This window comes from Palaemon carinicauda, chromosome 25, assembly GCF_036898095.1.
Source record: "Palaemon carinicauda isolate YSFRI2023 chromosome 25, ASM3689809v2, whole genome shotgun sequence".
Taxonomy (NCBI): Eukaryota; Metazoa; Arthropoda; class Malacostraca; order Decapoda; family Palaemonidae; genus Palaemon; species Palaemon carinicauda.
In genome coordinates this window covers 90184041-90206319 of record NC_090749.1, presented here as the reverse complement: position 1 = coordinate 90206319, position 22279 = coordinate 90184041, and the positions used below count along the sequence as shown (strand labels likewise).

The 22279-nt window shown below is 47.7% G+C and overlaps 1 protein-coding gene and 1 long non-coding RNA gene across 2 annotated transcripts in view; both read right to left on the bottom strand.

Moving 5' to 3' along the window:
- Positions 1 to 22279, bottom strand: part of LOC137618696 (uncharacterized) — a 408492-nt gene that overhangs the window by 262078 nt on the left and 124135 nt on the right. The gene's annotated exons all lie outside the window — the stretch shown is intronic.
- LOC137618692 (zinc finger protein 28-like) lies at positions 19564 to 21922 on the bottom strand. The gene has a single exon (XM_068348853.1). The coding sequence runs from the start codon at positions 21367 to 21369 to the stop codon at positions 19765 to 19767; it is 1605 nt and encodes a 534-aa protein (XP_068204954.1). The 5' UTR covers positions 21370 to 21922; the 3' UTR covers positions 19564 to 19764.

Here is a 22279-nt window from a genome sequence, read left to right as displayed (position 1 = left end):
TCTCTACTGCAAGATGGGATAGCTGTTCCGAAAAGGTACCTCCCTGCTTGTTGATATAAGCCACGACCGTGGTGTTGTCGCTCATCACCACCACCAAGTGGGCCGCCAGGACGGTGGAACTTCTGAAGAGCCACGAATATGGCCTTCATTTCTAGCAGGTTTATGTGAAGGTACTTTTCTGATTCTGACCACAGGCCTGAGGTCCTGTGGTTCAGAACGTGGGCCTCCCACCCTTTGTTTGATGCGTCTGAAAACAGCATCAATTCCGGGGAAGGGACGAGAAGATCCACTCCCTTTCGTAGGTTCTTGTCTGCCACCCACCAACTGAGGTCCGCTCGTTCCGCAGATCCCAAGGGGATCGGGATGTCCGGGGAGTCGAGTCCTTGACTCCACCGAGACTTGAGTCGCCACTGGAGGGATCTCATTCTGAGGCAGCCGTTGGGAACGACACGGGTCAGGGAGGAGAGGTGACCGAGGAGACGAAGCCACGATTGGGCTGGGAGTTCTTTTCGATTGAGGAAAGGTTTCACAACCTTCCTCAGCCTTGCTATCCTTTCGTCTGATGGGAAGGCTTTGTGGAGATTGGTGTCTATGACCATGCCTAGATATACCAGTTTCTGAGAGGGCTGCAGAGAGGACTTCTCGAGATTTACCACGATCCCCAGATCTTGGCAAACTTCGAGGAGACTGTCTCGGTGGCGAAGAAGGGTCGCCTCCGAGTCTGCTAGGATCAGCCAGTCGTCCAGATAACGAAGGAGACGGATGCCGATCCTGTGAGCCCATGAAGAGATGATGGTGAAGACTCTGGTGAACACCTGAGGAGCTGTGGAGAGACCGAAACACAGCACCTTGAACTGGTTGATCTTGTTGTCTAGGCCAAATCTAAGGTACTTCCTTGAAGACGGATGGATTGGGATCTGGAAGTACGCGTCCTTCAGGTCCAGTGTGCACATAAAATCTCGCAGTCTCACTGCAAGTCTGACCGTGTCTGCCGTCTCAATGCTGAACGGAGTCTGCTTGACAAACCAGTTCAGGGTCGAGCGGTCGATGACTGGTCTCCAGCCTCCAGACGCCTTTCTCCCAAGAAAGAGTCAACTGTAGAAGCCTGGGGACCCGTCTACGACCTCCTGGAGGGCGTCCTTCTCCAACATGGTGTGGACTTCAGCCCGGAGGGCCTGCCCTTTTGCCGATCCCATGGCAAAAGAGATCAACGACACTGGGTTTGCTGTCAGGGGAGGTAGAGAGGCTGTGAACGGGACGCGATACTCTAGAGAGATCACGGAGATCGTCCAGGCATCCACCCAGAGTTGCTGCCACCTTGTTGCGCAACTCTGAAGGCATCCCCCCACTGGTGGACATGCAGGGGGATTGCCAACCCTAGCGCTTCCGGCCTCGGCTGATACCTCTAGGGTTTTTGCCTCCCCTGGAGGACTTCTTGCCCCTCCTGCTCTTGGCAGGAAAGGGCTTAGACACCTTGGGCTTCGCTGCGGTGGTCGTCTTCTTTGTGTCCTTAGCAGGACGGGGCTGCTGGACTGCAGGAGGCTTGTAGGGCCTTGATGTCAGGGCCCTATGGATGAGGGAATCCTGGTTGGATTTCCTCCACCTCTCGGCAGTGAGCTCCACGTCCTTAGGCTCAAACAGGCTCTTACCGAGAACGGAAGAGTGTCTGAGCCTGCTAGACTCCGCACTGGGTACCTTATGATGGAACCTCTCGGCCACAGCGTCCCGACGCTTGAGGATCGTGTTGGCCCACAAGCTCGAGACTTGGTGGGACAGAAACTCAATGGTCCGTGTGCCCGAGAGAAGAAAGGTTTCCAGCGCCTTCCTGGTGCTTTCTTTGGAGAGGTCCTCGAACTGCACCAGGATGCCCAGAGACCCCAGCCAGATGTAGAGCCATGAAGTCGCCTGCATGGCACACTTGATGACCTTCTCCTGGCTCAGGATCTCGATGGCTGAGATGGACATGTGCCGGTTGGAGAGTCTCTCAAGAGGGACTCCCCCTGTGAGTTCTTCCACGGAGTGATGCAAGGGAAGACTCAGAGAAGACTCCTCGAGGATCTCAAAGTACCTCCTCTGATGGACTCGAGGAGGAGGGAGGAGCTTATTACCGGCACTCGATCTGCTGGAGGAGACAAGCTCGGCGAGCTGGCACTCGACCTTGTCCCTGGCCCTCTTCATCCCTTGGGACCAGGGCAAAGCCACACTGGCCCTAGAGGGTTTCTGAGTGCCATAGACGCGGTCCAGGACCGTGTCCTTCCCTTCACGAGGTGGGACCTCAGGGTCTGGGATCCCAATAAGGTTCCTCATGAGAGTCAGGACTTGCCAGAACGCGTGTTTTGACTCCTGGTGCTCTCCTCCCGAAGGACTTGCAGCGAAGTCTCCCGTCCCCAGTGGCTCTTCCTGGGAGGACAAGTGGACATCCCCGACGGTTCCTGCCTGATCCTAGCTGACGATTTGGGAATCGTCTTAAGAGTCCTTAGGCCCCCTCCTGGGCGGGATAAAGGACTCGAGAAGCGAAGGAGGTAGGTACTTCTCCACCTCTGGACGAGAAGACCTCTCGGGAAGAGGAGGAACCTCCCCCATTGGTGCGATGGGGGAGTATTCCTGCTCGTCCGACTCTCCTGAGGAGGGGTAATCCTCCAGAGAAGGTCTGAGGGGGAGTAGGAGCATTGCATAAGGACCTGCGCGGGGACAAAATAGGCCTCAGAGGAGGATCCACGGGAGAGACTCCTCTCTTCCTCTTCAGGGGGAAGGAAGCTGCAGCTGGTTCGTGACCCGAATCAGAGAGGGCTAGCTTAATCGCCTGTACAAGAGCTCTGACTAGGGTGCCGAACCAGGGCTGCTGTCTGACAATCGCGCTGTTGGACACTCCCTCTGGAGGGAAGGGGATCGAGGGATCCCTAGGAGTAGTCGACTAACGAGGGTTCGCCTACAGGTCTAAAAGAGAAGAATCCCTAGACCTGTACGAGGAGTGGCCCCCCTCTGGCGAGCGTGCTGGTCTGCGCTTGCGGGGAGGGGAGCGCGACGAGGAAGGGTCCGCCAGGCGGTCGTGCATCGAGCCCTGATCAGGGTCGCGTGTGGATGGATGGCGCGATACTGGAAACTCGCGCGGGCGGGGGTGGGGTGGGCGCGATGGCGCACAAGTGGGTGTTCAGTTGCGATGGCGCGCTGGCGACAGTGCGGGAGCGCACAGCAGCTGGAGCGGGAACATGGCCGCGAGAGCGCGTAGGCGATGGTGTAGGCGTGCGGCAATCAGGAGCTGGAGCAGGAGGAGGCCGAACGCGCGGGCGCGCAGCGACCTGGCACGGCCCCGAAGGGCGCGAGATAACGGGGGCGCCTGAGCGCGTGTCCGGAAGAACCGGCTGAGGGCGCGTTAGCGCTGGAGCAGGGTCGCGAGCGACCTGGGGGCAAGAATGTTGGTGCTGGTACGATAAGACCGGCACACTCGCCTGTGGGCGCGCTGGTTGCGCTGGTCGCGCTGGCGATCGTGGGAGTGCATGGCGCGCATCAGGATGCGGTTGCACCGGAGTGCGCTGCTGGGGAGGCCACACGGGGCGAGCCGCGTGAGGGCGCTCTGGAGTTCGTTGGGCAACCTTAGTTGTCCTAAATACAGGAACGGGGTGCGTAGCAGGAACAGGGCGCGATACTGGAGCGTCGAGCGCGATCGTATCAGTAGCAAGCTCGTGGGGTCTAGAGGGAGAGCCCAGAGGCGGCCGTGAGCGCCCGTGCGCTAACTTGGGATCCTCTTGGGCGACGCGCTGAGCTGTAGCGACGTGTGGTCGCGTTGGTGAGCGCGTGGGCGCTGGTGCTGAAACTGCGCGCGGACGCGTATCGCGCATCTCCCTAGGTGGGCGCGATGGGTCCAAAGCAACGCGCGGGCGCGTTAGTGTGCGTGTGCGCGCTGGTACTGGAACCGCGCGTGGGCGCGTGTCGCGCTTTTCCCCCGAAGGGCGCGACGAGTCCGCAGGAACCTGTGGACGCCTGTGCGCCAACTCAGGAACCTCCTGGACTGCGCGCGATGAAACAGGAACTGGGGGGCGCCGAGGCGCTGGAGGGCGAGAAGGCGCAGGTGGCCACTGGGTCACCGGTGGACGCGTACACACTGTATCAGGAACTGGCCGCGTGGGCGCAGGTGAGCGCGGTTGCGCTATATCAGGAGCAGGGCGCGTATGCGCAGTTGGGCGCTTGCGCGCTACTTCAGTAACTGCTGAAGGGCGACGGGGCGCCGAAGGGCGTGGGCGCGCAGGGGGACCCTGGCGCGTAACAGGAACAGGGGCGCAAACGCCTAAGGGTGAGCGCCGAGGCGTTATGTCAGTATCAGCAGGAACATCGGCAGGCGGGCGCGCAGGCAGTGCCTGGCACTTAGGGGCGAGAGGCACAGTTTCGCGCTCAAGTCCCTGCAGCCCCGAAGGGCCTGGAGACTGCGCAGAGGCAGTATCAGGTGGCGCGTGAAACGCATCAGGAGCTTTAGAAGTAGATGGTCTGGTCGACAGGTTACAATGTCCCGAAGGACGACCACCCTCCGAAGGGGATCGTGAACGATCCCCGGAGAGGTCTAGGTTGGTAGCTGGCAGGACAGGGGAACGACGAGTCGTCTCCTCCGCAGAGGAATGTGGTGACGACGAGCCGAAGAGGCGCCTCTTAACCCCTTTGAAGGGGGGAAGGAAGGCCTCTACGGCGAAGGGGAGGGCGAGCCTTCCGCCTTATACGCCCACGAGGGGCCGTGGGATCAGCAGGCTGACCATCGATGGGCCTCCAAAGAGGAATCTCTGTAAGCGAACTCCCCCGAGTGGGAGTATCACCGGCAGGAGAGAGCGTGGTACTAAGCTCCTCCCTCGAAGGGTGTTCAGAGGGGGAGTCAGAGCCTTCCGCTACCTCAGCAACAGGAACGGGCGTTTAGCTAGACCCACGGGATGTTTCCGTCACAACAACGTCAACCACAGACAGAGGATGTATCTCCGCTGAAGTTGGCGATTGTTTGACGGCCGGACCCAGTTTGATCATGTCAAACAGAGCTTCCTTGGAGGGCGAACCCTGCAGCCCCAAGGAGGCCCAAAGCTGAAAAAGATCATTATCAAACACAACTCCCTCCTCCGGGGGGTGGGGGGGGTGCAGCCGCCTCGCTATGGGAGGCAACGACCTCTCCCTCACCTCGGGATCGGTTAACAACATTACGGTCTACGCTACCACTCGCTGGCCTCTCGGAAGAGGCCGCTCGAGTGGGAGCTTCGGAGGAGGAGAGGGAGGTGGAAGAAGACGACTTGGGATTTTCTCTCTTCCGAGAAGCCTCCGAAGGAGAAAGATCCCTTTTAGCCTTCTTCTTACGTCGCCGGGCAAACCTCTTCCACTTAATACACACGTTAGACCTATCACTCCGTTGGCCCCTACACTGAGGGCATAAGGAGTGAGGATCCGTGTCCACGGCCAACATAAACGTACAACAAGGGCGGCCGGGAAGTCTAGGGAACGTACGCATGATGAGTAATAGAGGCTTCATTCACACACACACTGAAAAGAGAAAGCAAACAAAATTATGGCAGTCAACAAAGAGGAGAGCGCTGACAGGTCTGTCGTCTCTCCGAGCCAAAAGTAAAGTGAGCTATTCACCGGTGTGTGCGAGGGGGGAGGGGTAGCTAGCTAACCCCCCCCCCCCCCCCCCCCGCTAACTAGCGGTGGGGTAGGAAACCCTCGTTAAAACTTTATGGCTCGTCATTCAGCTACGCGGAAGTAATTACCCCCATGTAAATAGCGTGGTTTGTATTTCAGTTACGGAACAAATGGATTTTTCCCATGTCAAAATCCGATTTTTGGGCTCGAGCCATGTCGTCGTAATGGAAGTGTAGCAGAGAATTATCATTCTCAGTTGTGGCCAGAAGATTTCTAACCCTGTAACTCCAAAGATATAAGCATACTTCCAACAGCATTGGTAACTATGGTACCCAACGATAAGAGTAAGCGAGAAGTTTGTACAAAAGTAGCAACAAAGTAAATCAATAACACAGTCCCACTCACTGTGAAGAAGAACTTTAAGTCTTCAGTGGATGAAAAGACCGAAGTCTATAAAAGAGTGTTAAAATATTTTGATTCACTATTTTCATTTTATATAGATAGCAGGTCCAAAGGAAGGAAATGCAAAAATGGATAGTAGTCTTATAATGTTTCCGAAAGTACATACATGTAGTAATAATGATACGACAATATATGCACTATATACATATACAGAAAACCAGAGTTTTCAGACCCCAAATTATGCAACAGAGAAGTAAACAGAAATACTCGTGACATAAAAGGAAAATATCACCTGTGAATTGTTATAATATTAAAAGAACATTTGGAACAAAAGATCATAGTTCCTTTGCACAATGTAGACTGAGAAGTTCCAATTACACAGTCCTAAAGAGTTCAGAAATTCCAGTACAGTCAGGTTATGGCCTAACTAGGAAGGGGAAGGGGCAGAGAAACACCCAAGGGTGGTCTCTAAGGCAGCAGAGATTTTAACTAGCGGAGGAGAAAATCTCACCTACCTAGGCCAGGAAAGTTATCCCACAAGTAGGCCCACTAACAGGCACAAGGAAAGGGGAAGAAGGTGGTGGTGATGGGAGACTCAGAAAATGGTGAGGCGGCATGACAGGAAGGCCCAAAGGCAACATTAGAACAGCAATAGTGTTCCAAAGGGGCTGCCGTGATAGGGCATAGAGGACAAGTCTTCACAACCAGGCATAGCCTACCAAAGACTAAGAGAGAAGCTCAATGATGGTTAAGACGACACAAGGAGGTCTACTAGTCAGCATCAGAACAGGGGTTAAGGCATTCCAATGAGTAAACATAAGTAGCCACAGGGAACAGGATCCCAAGACCTGTGGTGCCTCGCCACACATATACGCTAAGTGGAAAATGAAAACTGTCTACTTAGGGCAACTGAGAACACTATCCAACTCCCAGAAGGACCTTCAAGACTGCAGCTCCATGCCGTGACAAATCGACAGCATGAGAGGATAGACAGCCTAACCCAACTGGTATGATTTGGTGAAAGAAGGGTATGGTGCATAGTGAAAATTACCAGGCATGGCTGCTGGCTAGGGTAGGCTAGCCTAAGAAAATGCTGATAAAAAACACACAAGAAACACCAAGGAAGGATGGGGGATACCATAAGCATACCACACTTTAGAATAATAAAATAAAACATATTCCTAAAGTAAAATAACTAAATAACTAAGCGTTTCTGAGCGATTGACACAATGTAATGGCGCTGAAAGCATGCCGGCCTCAGAACACTTAAAGCATGCAATACAATAAAAATATAGGGTGGAGGCACAAAATTCTCCAACACACAAAAAAGGTGGTTCTCAACTTAGTCGAGGAGGAAGAAGCTTAAGCATCCATGATCGAAAATCACTCAAAACATTCAGAAAACTAGCAGAAACTCTCCAAGCAAAACGACATGGATGGCACTGCAAAGGGGAATGGTTTAAACAGGAAATATGTTAGTTGTAGCACATTGGGATGGAGAGTTGTAATGGCTCTCTTGCCCACGTATCCTACCCTCACCTTTCCTTCGAGACAAGGCTAACTTTATTTAGGGAAGGATAACCATCGCTTGTTATTAACAAGTCCCTAATTTATACATATCTCTCGGGATATTTGCTCTGGAAGTTGGAATTCCGTTGATATCTCAAGGTAAATTTCTCTGGAATATCACTCACAGAAACATCCCAAGTAGAAGCTGCCAATGAGGAACTTCCATCAGGGCGACATGGCTCCGGCCCAAAAATGCTGCTAATAAGATTAAACGGGATCAAATATCGTCAAGATATCTCAGAAGATGAGTCCAGTTCAAATGGATGCAAGATGAGGCGAATGTGAACACATGGGGAACAGTAGACAGCACAAAGTACAAAACTTTGAGCTGATACACAAATCCAACGAGAACTAAGCAGAGGGGCTTTCTGTCGGACAAATGGATTAGTATTTGAAAATATACATCCTTAAGGTCTACATACCTGCACTTAATGTCTCTATCTTGAACAAATTTTGCAGAACCACCTTATTCAAATGAGAAAGGTCAATGACTGATCATCCTACAGTCGACTTCTTCACATGGAACAGCTGACTAGAATCATGGACAACAGAAACATGACTACAAAAGATGCAAAGATGAAAGAGATCCATTTCCGGTTTTCTAATGTACTGGCCGCAATTCAGACCAGATTTACCAGAGCACAGCATCATGTATGCCCGTAGAGTCTCCATCCAAAACAGCCAAGAACAATCACTCTGAAAAGAGAAAGAAAAACTAACTGCCAGGTCAAAAGCAGCAGAGAAATCCGACCATACTGATCTGTGGTTAAAGTCATAGCGAGGGTTGCTCTACCTGGCAAGTGGGCGGAGCCTAGCCACCATCCGATAGGCATTGAGTTTATGCAAAACTGGTTGACACAATCCTTGAAAAACTTGATTCATTTCAAAATATTTAACTAAATGTTTTTTACAAAATGAATAATTTACAAAGAGTGGTTCATAAATTTAATGACTAAGTCAACAGATTCTTGATAACACAAAAGATTAAACCATTCAAAGTTTAAGCAAAATCTCTCAAGTGAAAGGAAAAGCTTTCACTTTTGGCACCATGATCAAGGCTTGGCAGAGATTCAATAACATCGTGAGGAGGTGAAAGATTGCTTGCATTAAGCAAACTCTTAGGTGAAAGGCTAGCTTTCACCTCTGACACCCCTGGCCACTGGGATAGCTGCCAGGTTCTCCCAGTAACTCTGAAGAGCCAGAGCGCTCTCGTGTTGGAACATGAGAATGCTTCTGAGCTGCCTGGATACATGAACTACCAGGCTAGGACAGCAGTAGATAAAGGCAAGTATATCTCTCAGTGAAAGAGTCACTTCCACTTTAGTGGCAGAGAGCAAAGCTTAGAGATTTGATCGCTGACCAAGTCAGGCAATTGGTCGCAAAGCAACTGCTTCCAATAAGTGAGGCTGAAACGTTGAATCAACAATACTCGCTAGGATGAAAGTTGCTCGTGTGAATCCACCAACAGATCTGCAAACACACAACAGATAGAACAGACTTCCTCTCTTAGGGATTTTTGATCCTCAGACTTGAAAGACGTCTAACTCCATGGCAGTAAAGGTAAGCATCTGGCAAAAGTTGCTTACCTTTACCCAACTTAAAACAGTTTATGGAGTCCTGAGTATAATCAACTTGCCAGGTCAAGGAATAAAATCCTTGAGACGCAATCATCAACGGGAAAAAATCCCAAGAGTTAAGTTTCATTTGTCATAACCAGTGAAGTAGAAGGAGAATGAATGACAGTCTGCTGGAAAAGAAGCCAAGGGATGTATAGAGTAACAAGACGGAGGAGACCTTTGAGTTTGGATGAGACATATGATACAGTAATGAAGATACAAAAGCAGAAGGTTTTTATACAAGAATTTCTGAGAGGAAATGAAGAAATCAAAAGCACATTGAGATGAGGACCAAAGTGTAGGCAGTGAAGTTAAAAGAAGAGCTGGAAGAGATGAGACAGAACATCTCAGGAAAATAAAATGAGTAGCAGCACTTGTTTTTAGGTCATTCATTCCACAAAATTATATTGATGAAATATCCTTGAGTAAGGAAAATAGGAAGAAAGTATCACTCAACAGGAGGGATGGGTCAAACATAACATTAAAAGAAGAAATGCAAAGATAGATGGAACATTTTTGTAATATCATGAATAAGATATAAGAGGATAATCTGATAGATGTATATAAATTAATATTTCTTTTGTCCTGTGGTAGGAGTGTAAGAATATTACTAGTGGAAAGGAATAAATGGACATCTGCTGTCTTGTAGTTTTGCTTTTTAGCAAAAGATGAGGCCCACTGCCAATAACTGTGGTTAAGGACTGCAAGATCATGCGATTGTAACAACCCTCTGCTAGGTGGAGCTGGAACAGACACTGATGCAGGTGAGCACACTAGTGACAGGGGGGTTATTTTACTAAATAGTAAAAGTGTATAATTCCCAGACTCCTTTCGATAGGAGTATGTTAGTTAAGGCAAACTCGAAACTTATATTAGGCCTTAAAAGGAACATAGTTCAGTTTAATCTTCTTACCAGTCTGAGCATCAAGATCCCAGGTTGCATCCCAAAATATACTGGGCCATGTGATGGTTGCAGAGGGGACTTCTCATGATTTACCAAAGCCTCCAGATCATAGCAAAACTCGAAGAGTTTGTCTCAATGAAAGAAAAGGATCTCCATCGAGTCTGCGAGTATCAGCCAAACTTCTAGGTATCAAAGTAGACAACTGCTGTGAGACTAAGTTGCCACTATGGGAAGACCCTCGTGAATACCTGGGTGGATGAGGACACACTAAAGCACAGCACCTTGAATTGGTACATCAGGTTGTTCATGGTGAATCTTAAGTACTTCCTTGAAGATGGATGGATAGGGATCTGGAAGTATGTGTCTTTCAAATCCAGTTTTATAATGAAGTCCCTTGGTCTGACGGCCTGAGTAACCATTTCTGTGGTCTCCATCTTGAACGGAGTTTGCTGGACAAACTCGTTCAAGGTCGAGAGATTGATGACTGGTTTCCTGCCTCCAGATATCTTTTCTACAAGAAAGAGTTGACTGTAGAAGCCTAGAGACCTGTCTAGGACCTCTTGGAAAGCATTCTTCTCTAGCATGGTCTGAACTTTGGCATGAAAGGCCTGTTCATTCAAGGATTCCTTCCCATAGGAACTCGACATCACTCAGAGGATGGACCAAGGTTTGGCCCCATGAAACCTCCACCTCTGCCACCTACTCTGTAGCCATCATCCCATCGGTGGACTGGTAAGAGGATTAGCCCCTTAGCGGGAAAGGTCACATCTACCTCGTGACCCTCTAGCCTGAAAGGGCTGTTTGGGGCCCAGCTTCTAAGAGGCAGCCTGCTTTGGGACATTTGACTTTTCCTTGTGCCCCTGTCATCTTGTAAGAGACGATCTCTGTGGCGGTGGAGCTGAGGAGTATGGACGTGTATGTCATTGCCTAAAGGAAGAGGAGGTCTTGGTTCGCCTTCCTTCACTGCTCTGCAACTAACTCGAAGTCCTCCACGTTAAATAGGAGTGACCATTCATTAGGTTATTGCAAAACTTAAGAGCTTTTCTCTTTGGCATGTGCTTCTAGAATTTTGAGATGACGGCATCACACCTTCTCAAAACCCACTTGACTCACTGGCTGAGAACATTGTGGGTTAGGAACTATACTGTTCTGATGCCTAAGAGAAAGAAGGAGCACATCACTTCTCTCTTCTGCTCGGTGAAGTCTTCATTCTTGAAGAGGTATGCCATTGATCCCAACCATAGTTCAATCATGAAGAGCACTTCTCAACCCACTTTATAATTGCAGCGTCCGCCACTGTGAGAGTCACCAACAGAGATGGAGGTCTTCCAAGGGTCGAATTCTGGCTTAAGGAAAAAATTGCAGGATCCAGAGGCGGGGGGGGGGGGGGAGGGGCGATGGATTGTCCTCTACAGTCTCGCAGTATTTCCTCTGTCATACATACAGCTGAGGAAGTGAACGAGATGAGCTTACAAACCTGAGGGACTGGGAAACTCGCGCCACCCAAGACCATGGCAAAGCTACCTTAGTCTTGCTGGGGTATCATAAAAGAGTTCAAGAACAGTACCCTTTCACTCATGGGAACATCATCTGGATCTCCCAAGGAGTTGATCTTCCTTATGCAGGATAAGACCTGCAGAAAGACGTGGTCCGAGTCATTCTGTTCCAGGAGAGAGATCATTGGACTAGCAGACACCAGCAGCAAGCCATCAGAATGTTCCAAGACATTGTCAAAGGAATCTTCAAGCCCCGAGCTCACATCCATAAAAACCCGGGTGGGTCAAAGTAATCAACTATGAATCTAGCAGGACTTGAGACCTAGGAGGTAAGCCACAGTCCCCTGGTCTTGAAGAGGCCAATCTGGGATTGGTAATGCCTTTCTGAGAATCTGGGATCTCAGATGTCAAGTGCTATTCTTCCTCCTAGCCTCCTTACGTTGTATGACCTTCGGTGGTATGGGAGGAGGAACTATTACTTCAACAGTTAGAGCGAGAGGTTCGAGTTGATCCAAGTCTATTTCTAGCCCCTGCTAGTCCTAGGGTGATGAGAATCATCTGGGGATGGATTTGAAAGGATAATGCCCAGTCTCTCCCACTCAGGGTCAATGCCAGTGTTGCAGGCCTTCGAGTCCTGTGTGAGCCGGGAGACTGGTCTACCCCTCGCTAACTAGCAGTGGGTGGTTATACCTTGCTAAAAAGTCTTTTGGATGGTTTCAGCTTTTGCTAAGATACATATTCACTGTAAAGAGCAAAGGGGTTTGTATTAGGTGTTGGAACAAATCATGAATTAATTGACTTTTACATTAATAGCTTTATACATTTCACACAGCTACGTCGACCTTTCTCTAAAGTTTGGGAGCCAAAGATTGTGTGTATATAAGAACATATCAAGTTCTGCTTATTTAGTTACAGACTGCAGCTTAAATCATTACAGTATACCACTGAAATATAAAGAAACAATTTTGTTGATCATAGGTACAGAGTACAGTAAAGTATTTGCTAAATAATATGAACATACAGAGGAAAATTATAGGTTTTAATATCAATATTATTGTGATAGACAATTTTGCTTGACCTCATCAGAGATTAACAACTTCAAATGTAAAGTGAAAAATTGTCTGTTTTCAAAATCCATCTTCAAAAAGATCAGGTTACTTACGTAAACAAAACCAAAATTACGTTAATTTGTTGGAGTAAACATAGTGATAACTAATCACCTAAATTGTTTGCCCATGTGGAGTAAACAGAAGCCTGAAGACCCGTCGAGGATCTCTTGGAGAGCGCCCTTCTTCAACAGAGTCTGGACTTCTGCCCGAAGGGCTTGCCCCCTTGCCGATCCTATGGCAAGGGAGTTCAATGACACTGGATTCGTCGTCAGGGGAGGTAGAGATGTTGTGAACAGGACGCGATATCCCTGACTGATTACGGAAATCGTCCAGGAATCGGCCCCAAGTTGCTGCCACCTGTCTGAGCAACTTTGTAGGCATCCCCCCACTGGTGAACATGCAGGGGGACCTTGCTGCCTTGGCTGCTCACTCTAGGATTCTTACCTCCCCTGGAGGACTTTTTGCCTTTCCTATCCTTGACAGGAAAGGGCTTAGACACCACTGTCTTCGTTGCTGTCGTCGATTTTGCGGTCTTGGTCGGACGGGACTGCTGGGGTGCTGGAGGCTTATAGGGCTTAGATGTCAAAGCCCTATGAAGGAGGGAGTCTTGGTGAGTCTTCCTCCACCTCTCCGCAGCCTGTCCCACATCCTTAGGCTCAAACAGGATCGTTCCTTCTAAAGAAGAATGCCTGAGCCTATTGATCTCTCAGCCACCGCATCCCCACGTTTCAGGATGGTGTTTGCCCACAAGTTCGAGACTTGGTGGGCCAGAAACTAGATCATGCGAGTGCCTGAGAGAAGGAACGTCTCCATAGCTTTCCTGGTACGTTCCTTGGAGAAATCCTCAGAGCGTGTCAGGATACCTAAGGTCCCTAACCAGATCGTGGCTTGCATATCACACTTCGCAACCTTCTCCTGGTTAAGGATCTCGGTTGCCGAGAACGAGCGGTTGGAGGAGGACAACTCGGAGAGCTGTACAGCGATCTTGGTCTTGTAGAGGACTTTGGTAAAGTCTTCAAGTCCTTCGACTCCTTCCTGAGAAGGATGTAGGACTCCAACATAGAAGATGGCAAGTTCTTTCCAGACCCCACTTGGGAAGAATTCTCAGCGCGAGGAGGGGTTTCCCTCATCGATGCGATGGGGGATAGTCTCACCTCACGTGATTCCCCTGATGACGGGAAGTACTCCTCCGACAGCGAAGGAAAGTCTGGGGGATGAAGGAACCTGCCTCGAAGGCTTGCGTGGAGTCAACCTAGCCCTTGGAGAAGTTACCGCGTCCGGAACTCCTCTTTTTCTCTTCAGATAGGTAGAGACAGCCAAGGATCTGTACCCTAATTCAGAGAAAACAGGCTTGAAGGCCTGTGTAACTGCTCTGATTAGAGCACCGAACCAAGGTTGTTGACTGACAGACGCGCTGTCAGACACCCCCTTTGAAGGGACAGGGATAGAAGGATCCCTGGGAGGAGTTCCCATGGGCGGGTTCGCCTGAAAAGGAATAGGGATCCTGGATCCTTCTGGATGTTTCCCTTCCACCGCAATACGCGCTGTTATGCATTTGCGGGGAGGGGAATGAGGCGATGGTGACCTTGCCGTGCGTTGTCCAGCAGCCTCGCACGCAGGAGGATATTGACGCTCATGCGGGGGCGTGTAATGGTGCTCGCGCACGGGAGACTGCTGGTGCGCGTGTGAGCGCGCGGGCGACTGCGAGGATGCGCGGGAGACTGATGGCGCGCATGAGCGCACGGGGGAGACTGTGGGTGCACAGGCGAGCGCGTGGGAGAATATTCGCGCGAGCGTGGGCACGCAGGATCAGGGCGTTGAACGCCCGGGCGCGCAGGCGAGAGTTCGTGTGCCCCTGGAGAAGCCGTAGGGCGAGAGGGCGCGCAGTTGATGACTGTGCTGCTCGTGGGCGCGCAGTTGATGCCTGTGCTGCTCGTGGGCGCGCATCAGAAAGGTAGTGCGCAACTGCAAGAGAGGATGGGCGAGGGTGCGCGCGCATATCCTCGTGGACGCGAGCAAGAGACTGTGTGTGTCGGGCGCTGGAGAGAGCTGGCGCATAGGCGCGAGGGAGAAGTCAGTACAGACTTCCCAACAGCGCCCAGATCTGAAGATCGTGGGCGCGCAGGAGAGATGACTGCTGCGCGTGGGCGCTAGCGCGCAGGAGATTACTGGCGTGCAGGAGAACGCTGGCGTGCAGGAGAGCGCTGGCGCGCGGCATGCAGGAGAACGCTGGCGTGCAGGAGAGCGCTGGCGCGTTGGAGAGCGCTGGCGTGCAGGAGGTTGCTGGCGCCCAGGAGCGCGCTGACACGCAGGAGCACACTGACGCGCAGGAACGCGCAGGTGAGGAATGGCACGTGGCTGGGCGTGGGCGCGCTTGCTCAGGCAAAGCCTGGCGCACAGGTGAACGTAGGCACGTATGCTCTACTCTGCTGGCATAATGCGTGAGTGAAGTATGCGCGCGCTGGCGCATACGCCCTTGATGCCCTGTATTAGGGTTAGAAGATGATGCCTGACGAGTGTGGAGGTCAGGTTCGTCGGCGCGTAGCGCGCATCAGCACTCAGGGATGGTGACGGCAGGTCTGATGGGTGGAAGGTCGACGTGTCCTTTGAAAGGACAACCTTCTACCTAGGGGGATCGCGAACGATCCGCTGAGAGGTCCAGGACCAAAGTAGGAACAGTCGGTGATTGCTGATAAGGCTCCTCTACGGGGGACTGCAACGAAGATGTAGAACCAGAGAGGCGCCAACTCACTGCAGGTGAAGGAAGACCTCTCTGGCGAAGAGGAAGTCGAGCCTTGCGAACTCCCCCGAGGGGAGAGAAACACTAGCAGGAGAGACTGTTGGACTTAGTTTCTCCCTAGTTGGTTGAACAGGAACGGGAGAAACTAAGCCTTCAGCTACTGTGGGGTTTGAAGAGGCAGAGGTAGTAGGCGATACCGCATTGGATAACTCTGACACCACAACGTCGACAATCGACAGAGGATCAACCTCTGCCGGGGGCGGCGATTACTTGACAGGGGCACCCAATCGGATGTAGTCAAGTAAGACTTCCTTGGAGAGCGAACCCTCAACCCCCAAGGAAGACCAAAGCTGGAAAAGAGGGATTAGTGACAAATCCTCCCCGAGCTTGGAAAACAGTACAACGGTCTACGCTACCACTCGACGGTCTCTCGAATGAGACCGACTGAGTGGGAGCTTCGGAGGAGGTTTGAGATACGGAAGAAGAGGCCTTGGATATTTCTCCTTTCCAAGAAACCTTCGAAGGAGAAATATCCCGGTTGGACTACTTCTTACGTCGCCATAAAAACCTCTCCCACTGGGAGGTAGACCACTCCCTGCACTCGCTACACTTATTATCACTGTCACACCGTTGACCTCTACAGGAAGGGCAAAGGGCATGAGGGTCTGTTTCGACCACCGACATGAATGTTCCAAAGGGGCGGTCGGGTAATTCAGGCCAGGTGTGCATAATAGTAGAGGTCAACTTCACACACAAAACTGTCAAAAAGAGAAAGCAAAAAAAGCCTTAATGGCTGCCAATGAGCGGCGAGCATGACAGTGGACACGTCCTACTACCATCCGAGCCGAGAGCAAAGTGAGTTCAAGCACAGGTGTGTGTGAGGGGGGGTGGGGGGGGTAGCATGCTACCCTCCCCTATCCCCGCTAACTAGCGGTGTGAGTAGTAAACCCTCGTTAAATTTTAATGTCTCGTCATTTCAGCTACGCCGAAAGTATTACCCGTATTAAATAGCTAAGGTTTGTATTCCAGGTATGGAACACCTGTCCATTTAATAATACTGAAGTGTGAAAGGAACTAAAGTGTCAATTGAATTAGGACATTTCTTTAAAAATAATTTATTCAATTAAAAAATTCACGTGAAAAATACAATATCTCAAATTAATAATTATTTGTTTTAAGTAAAGAATAATACAATGTACACTTAAGTTATATACATGTAAGCAATAAAAAAATAGAAGAAATATTCAAAGTCCATTTACAACTTTACAGACACAAAAACATTCCCTTTTCTTTATAGTCTAACTGACAAAAATATTCATTTAGGAAGAACATCAAAGTAAGGTAACATTTTGCTCTTAGGAATTCTGAACTTTCCCTGAGAATTCAAATTGAAAAGGAACCTTTCTATCAGCAAAGACACCATCAGGTAAGAAAGCTAGTGTCAAAGTTTGACAGATTCTCATTGCACAAGAAGAGAATGCAAGATAATCACAGTGCGTTTTGCACTGCTAGCTTTGGCAAAGGTAGGAAGAAAAAACTGGCGAGGGATACAGCCCAAAAAGGGGCTCTCAGCAGCAGAGGGACACATACATATTTGTTCTCTGATATCTTGTGTTTGCAATAAATTCTTTCCTTGAGGTTTGTCTCTTTACTGATACATTAACTTAATGGTCTTTCTTTGACTTGTGTTTGGATTTAAGATACAAATATGAGGAGGAGGAGGAGGAAAAAAGGTTATTAAATTTTTCAAGATACAAACAATATGCAGGATTGGAGAATGAAGCAAATGGTACAGGTGGTCAACTGCATGCATGACAGGAGAGAATCACCATAGCAAATGGTGAGGTCTTTCTTAGAGGTTATTCATAAGACAGTGGTCCCGACTGCTATCTTTGAAGAGGTAGGGTGAAGTGGCAAATTCCACAAGAAGCAGATGAGGAAGGCTGTTGAAAGAAGAGAGTGAACAATTACTGCTTCTGCTCGTGAGATTGTAACATCTCGTGTCCTTGAAATTGGCAATGATCGTGAACTTATATAAACTCTAGGTCAAAGCAGTAATCATCATGTTTGTGGGAATGATAGTACATGTGGAGAGAGACTAAGAGGTGTCTGCGAGGAAAAGGTGCTCACTGCTTATGAAAACTGATCTGAAGAGTCAACCTTCATAGGAGAGCTCCTTATGGTAGCTCATTGTCGCCTGCTAGTTCGGGAGTGTGAATAGAAGGTCACCAAATTGCTGGCAAGCATCCTGGCAGGAGAGGAATTAAAGCAAGGGTATGTATCTTGACCAATAGACCTTGTGGCTCATCTCTCATGAGATTTAGCACTGGTAGCAGGAGCGTGTCCCCTTGTACTTTGTATTGTACCTCAACGCCTTCCCAATGGAAGGGTGTTGCTATAACATTGTTCCTCCAACAAAACCATGCAGAGGAACCAGACTGAGATTGTGGAGAATCAGACTTATCAGCCGTCCTGTGCTTCTGTAACTTCTTCCTTGGCAGCGCCACATCAGAAGATTCTGTAGTCATCTCAAGAACCCTTCAACGGGGACCCGATATGGCAGCAGGTATTGACATTACCGGCATGCACTGATTCTCTCTCCCAAAAGAGAGAGAGAGAGAGACAGCAACTCATCGATCAGCCCTCCTTGACCTCTTTGAAGATGAAAGATAGAACTTGAAGTTCATCTTCTGCAGTCAGAGATTGACAGACACTGAAGGTCACGTACGCATGAGGGATAGGACAGCAGCAGACATGCAACCCAACAGGAACAGGTATACAGTATTTGATAAAGGCAGTTAGCACAGATACTGTAACACAATTACGCTACCTGGTGTATATGATGTGTAGCAATAAACCAATAATAGAAGTTGAAATACAAAACAAATTCAGCATAATAATAACAAACCAATTGAGTGAAATACAACTAAGTACAAAAATCCTTAAAGAAAGCTGCACTACAGTAATTATGTCCCTCCTCCACCACATACTGCAAAAGAGATCAGCAGACAAATGCAAATAAAACACTTGTTTTCTGTTGTTCAAGTATTTCCTCTAACCATTTAATCTCCACAAATACAGTTAAGGATCCTAACTGTCAAATGTTCCTAAGCAACAAAGGATGTGAATAATTAGGGAGTCAGAAGTACAGTACAACGAGGAGGTGCATAACCAGCTAACATGAGATGACCCATCAGAGTGCAATAGCACAAGCAGCTGAACATCACCAGGGAGACACAGATCTCCTTTAATCGGACATGTTTCTCTTGCTTGATCAAAATTACATTAAACTTCTTAGTAAATGTCCAATAAAGAGACATTTGTAATGGAACTGTCTCAATTCCAGTTGATTGACCCAACAAGAGAGAGAGCACAACTAGAGTCTAGCAAATATGGAAATTTAATTGCTTTGTACCAGCTTTCTCTTCTTTTCAAAAGAACACAACTTCCCCACTTCCTTGAACATTTTCTCCAGCACAAATCTTCCTCCTATGCTTTGAAAAAAAGTGTTCTCCAGGCAAATGTCATATCACACACACTGTACTTAAATGGCTTCACTCTTTGTCTTAATATCTTAATTGGCTCTACTTTATATTAGTGATGCAATGGACCTCAACTTGGGCTCTACGGTTGCACCTCTAAACTCCACTAGCCTTGTATCCGAGGGCTCTTTACAAGATGGTCACTGTTCCCTTGATGGCAGCAATCTGCTCCTCATTTATGCTTGGGCAACTTGGTATCCCCTGAAGGTATTGTCTCAGGCTTTTCTTCATAAGTCCTGCTGCCCCCACCACCACAGGTATTACTTCTATTTCTTTCAGTTCACAAGTATTTTTCAGATCGTTCTTCAGTTCTTGATATTTTGTTATTCTCTGCCTCTCAGCTCTGTTGAGTCCGAAATCACTGGGTACTGTCACATCTATAATCTTTGCTGTTTTTTCTTCTTTATTTCAGATCAAAATATCAGGTCTTATAGCACCTCCTTCTATATATCTTCCTGTCGAGATTATCTCATCATAAAAGATGGTAATGTATCTGTTGGGGGTAACTGAATCTGGTTCATGCTCCCATATCTTAACTTTTACTTCAATTTTGTATTCTTTACATACTTTCCAATGTATATATTTACAGATCTTACTGTGATGAGCTGTGTAGTGACCATCTGCGAATTAGAGTCTGGCAGGCTGAAACCAGATAACCAACACTCTCAAATGCTGCATGACAAAACCTACACTGGTCGTTTCCTGATATGCCCACCATTTTCTTGAAGCTGTTTGTTAGGAGTCCTTGGTCTTGTGTTCCTATCATCATCCTTTCTCCATCAAAACCCATTATGAATTTTATGATGCCTTGAGAGATGAATTTTCTGAGAAAATGCTTTGTCACAGACATTACACTTGAATGGTTTCTCCCCAGTGTGAATTCTAAAATGTGTTGCAAGAATACTTTTCATATGAAATGCTTTGTCACAGACATCACATTTGAATAAGTTCTCCCTAGTGTGAATTCTAGAATGTGTTGCAAGAATACTTTTCAAATGAAATGCTTTTTCACAGACATTACACTTGAATGGTTTCTCCCCAGTGTGAATTCTAGAATGTCTTGCAAGATAATATTTGGCCTTAAATGCTTTGTCACAGACATCACATTTGAATGGGTTTTCCCCATTGTGAGTTCCAAAATGTCTTGAAAGGTAACTTTTCGTATGAAATGCTTTATCACAGACACTGCACTTGAATGGTTTCTCCCCGGTGTGAATTCTAGAATGTCTTGTAAGACAACTTTTTGTATGAAATGCTTTGTCACAAACACTGCACTTGAATGGTTTCTCCCCGGTGTGAATTCTAGAATGTCTTGCAATATATCTTTTTGTAAGAAATGCTTTATCACAAACACTACACTTGAATGGTTTCTCCCCGGTGTGAATTCTAGAATGTCTTGCAATATATCTTTTTGTAAGAAATGCTTTATCACAAACACTGCACTTAAATGGTTTCTCCCCGGTGTGAATTCTAGAATGCGTTGCAAGAATACTTTTCAAATGAAATGCTTTATCACAGACACTGCACTTGAATGGTTTCTCCCCGGTGTGAATTCTAAAATGTCTTGCAAGACAACTTTTTGTATGAAATGCTTTGTCACAAACACTACACTTGAATGACTTTATCCTATTGTGAGTTTCATAATGTACTTTACGTTCAATTTCATTAGAAAATGTTTTGTCACTTTCTCTGCATCTGAACAGGTCTTCAGTGTGAATTAGCATTCGAGTGTTGGGGTTAACTACTCCTCTAACTAGCTTTTCAGAATTTCCACCCACAAACGACTTCTCTCTCGTACCAACATCAATTTGAGTTTTGGAATCACTTTCCTGACAAAGAGGTTTTTTACAGCCTCTGTTTTCCATCTGCTCCTCTTTCTGTGAACATTCTTTCCCCCTTCCTCTTCCCTTTCCTTTGTCCTCTTTCCTACTGGATCCCAAATGTATGTCACTTTCCTCTTTTACACTTGTCTTTACACTCTTCTCCTCCTCTTTATTGACTTCCCTTTTGCTGATTTGTGAATCCTCCTCACTCACTGATGCATCAGAGTCGAAACAGTATTTCATGTCACCTTCATTTGACTCAAATATTTCTGGCTCTGCTTTGAATTCTGGCTCTGCTTTGAATTCTATTTCTGGCTTGGCTTTGAATTCTATTTCTGGCTCTCCTTCAAATTCTGGCTCTGCTTCAAATTCTGGCTCTGCTTTGAATTCCATGACTGGGTCCATGAAAAGAGAGTCATCATCAAAGAGTCCACAACTGTTGACCAAATCATCATTTTCTATCTTGATTGCAGAGTGTGAAAAGGAATCTTCCATTTCGGTTTTTACTGGAAATTCTATTGATTCAGAGTTCTTAATCCCCTCCCTATCACTGGATGACATCCTCTTCAATATTATCTTCAACAGCAGACAAATATAAAGTTAACAACAAACTTCCTATTCTCTACATGAAAGTCTTACTGCATGAACTAACACAGACCCTTCTTCCTTTTTCCCAGTCCTGTATCTCTTGTAGATATCTTCAGAAGTTTACATAATCTTCGTCACAATAGATGGATGATTATTTCCTTTGGGATGAAAAATCTGAAATAGTAGAGAACATTTATCATTGGAAAAGGAAAAGATGAAAATATTTGTTGGAGTTTTCTGAAATGAAAAGACAATATTCAACCGAAAATGAGTTTTTTCTTAAGTAATTTGTATTTTTCCTATCCATACAAACCGAGTCCTATAATTTGGGCCACTCACCGATTAGAAGGTTGAAAGTTAATTGGAACCAAAACTGGAAGGTTCTGTAACTTCCCTGGAAGTGTTCCAGGCTTGATCTGTGGAGAAGCAAAGAGAGGTCACTATTGCCCCTAAGTGTTTATCATAGGAGAAAGTGATAGGCCCTGGGTCATACATGAATTATATCCTCCCATGTAAAGAGAAACCGTACCCACTGGAGGGGCGTCAGTAAGAATCACAAACCAAGTATAAGAATAATGGGTTGGTAGTGTTGCGAGGTAGCTGTTGGGTACGAACAGAAAGGTGAGGTGAATGTAAGTGACTTTACTCAACAAGATAACGAGCTTAAATACAAATGGTTGAGAGGAAAAAAAGCAATAGCATTACAGCATATGAACGTGTATGAAACACCTGCATTACATGGCTTTCCCCTAAAAAAGACATGTATGTGAGATAGGGCGACCTGCCCTAGAGAGGCAAACTGTAGGTGGGTCATCATGCAGGAGATACGCAGGTTTTTGGCAATTAAAGAAGACTCCGTCTTCTGTACCACGAATGGTGAATA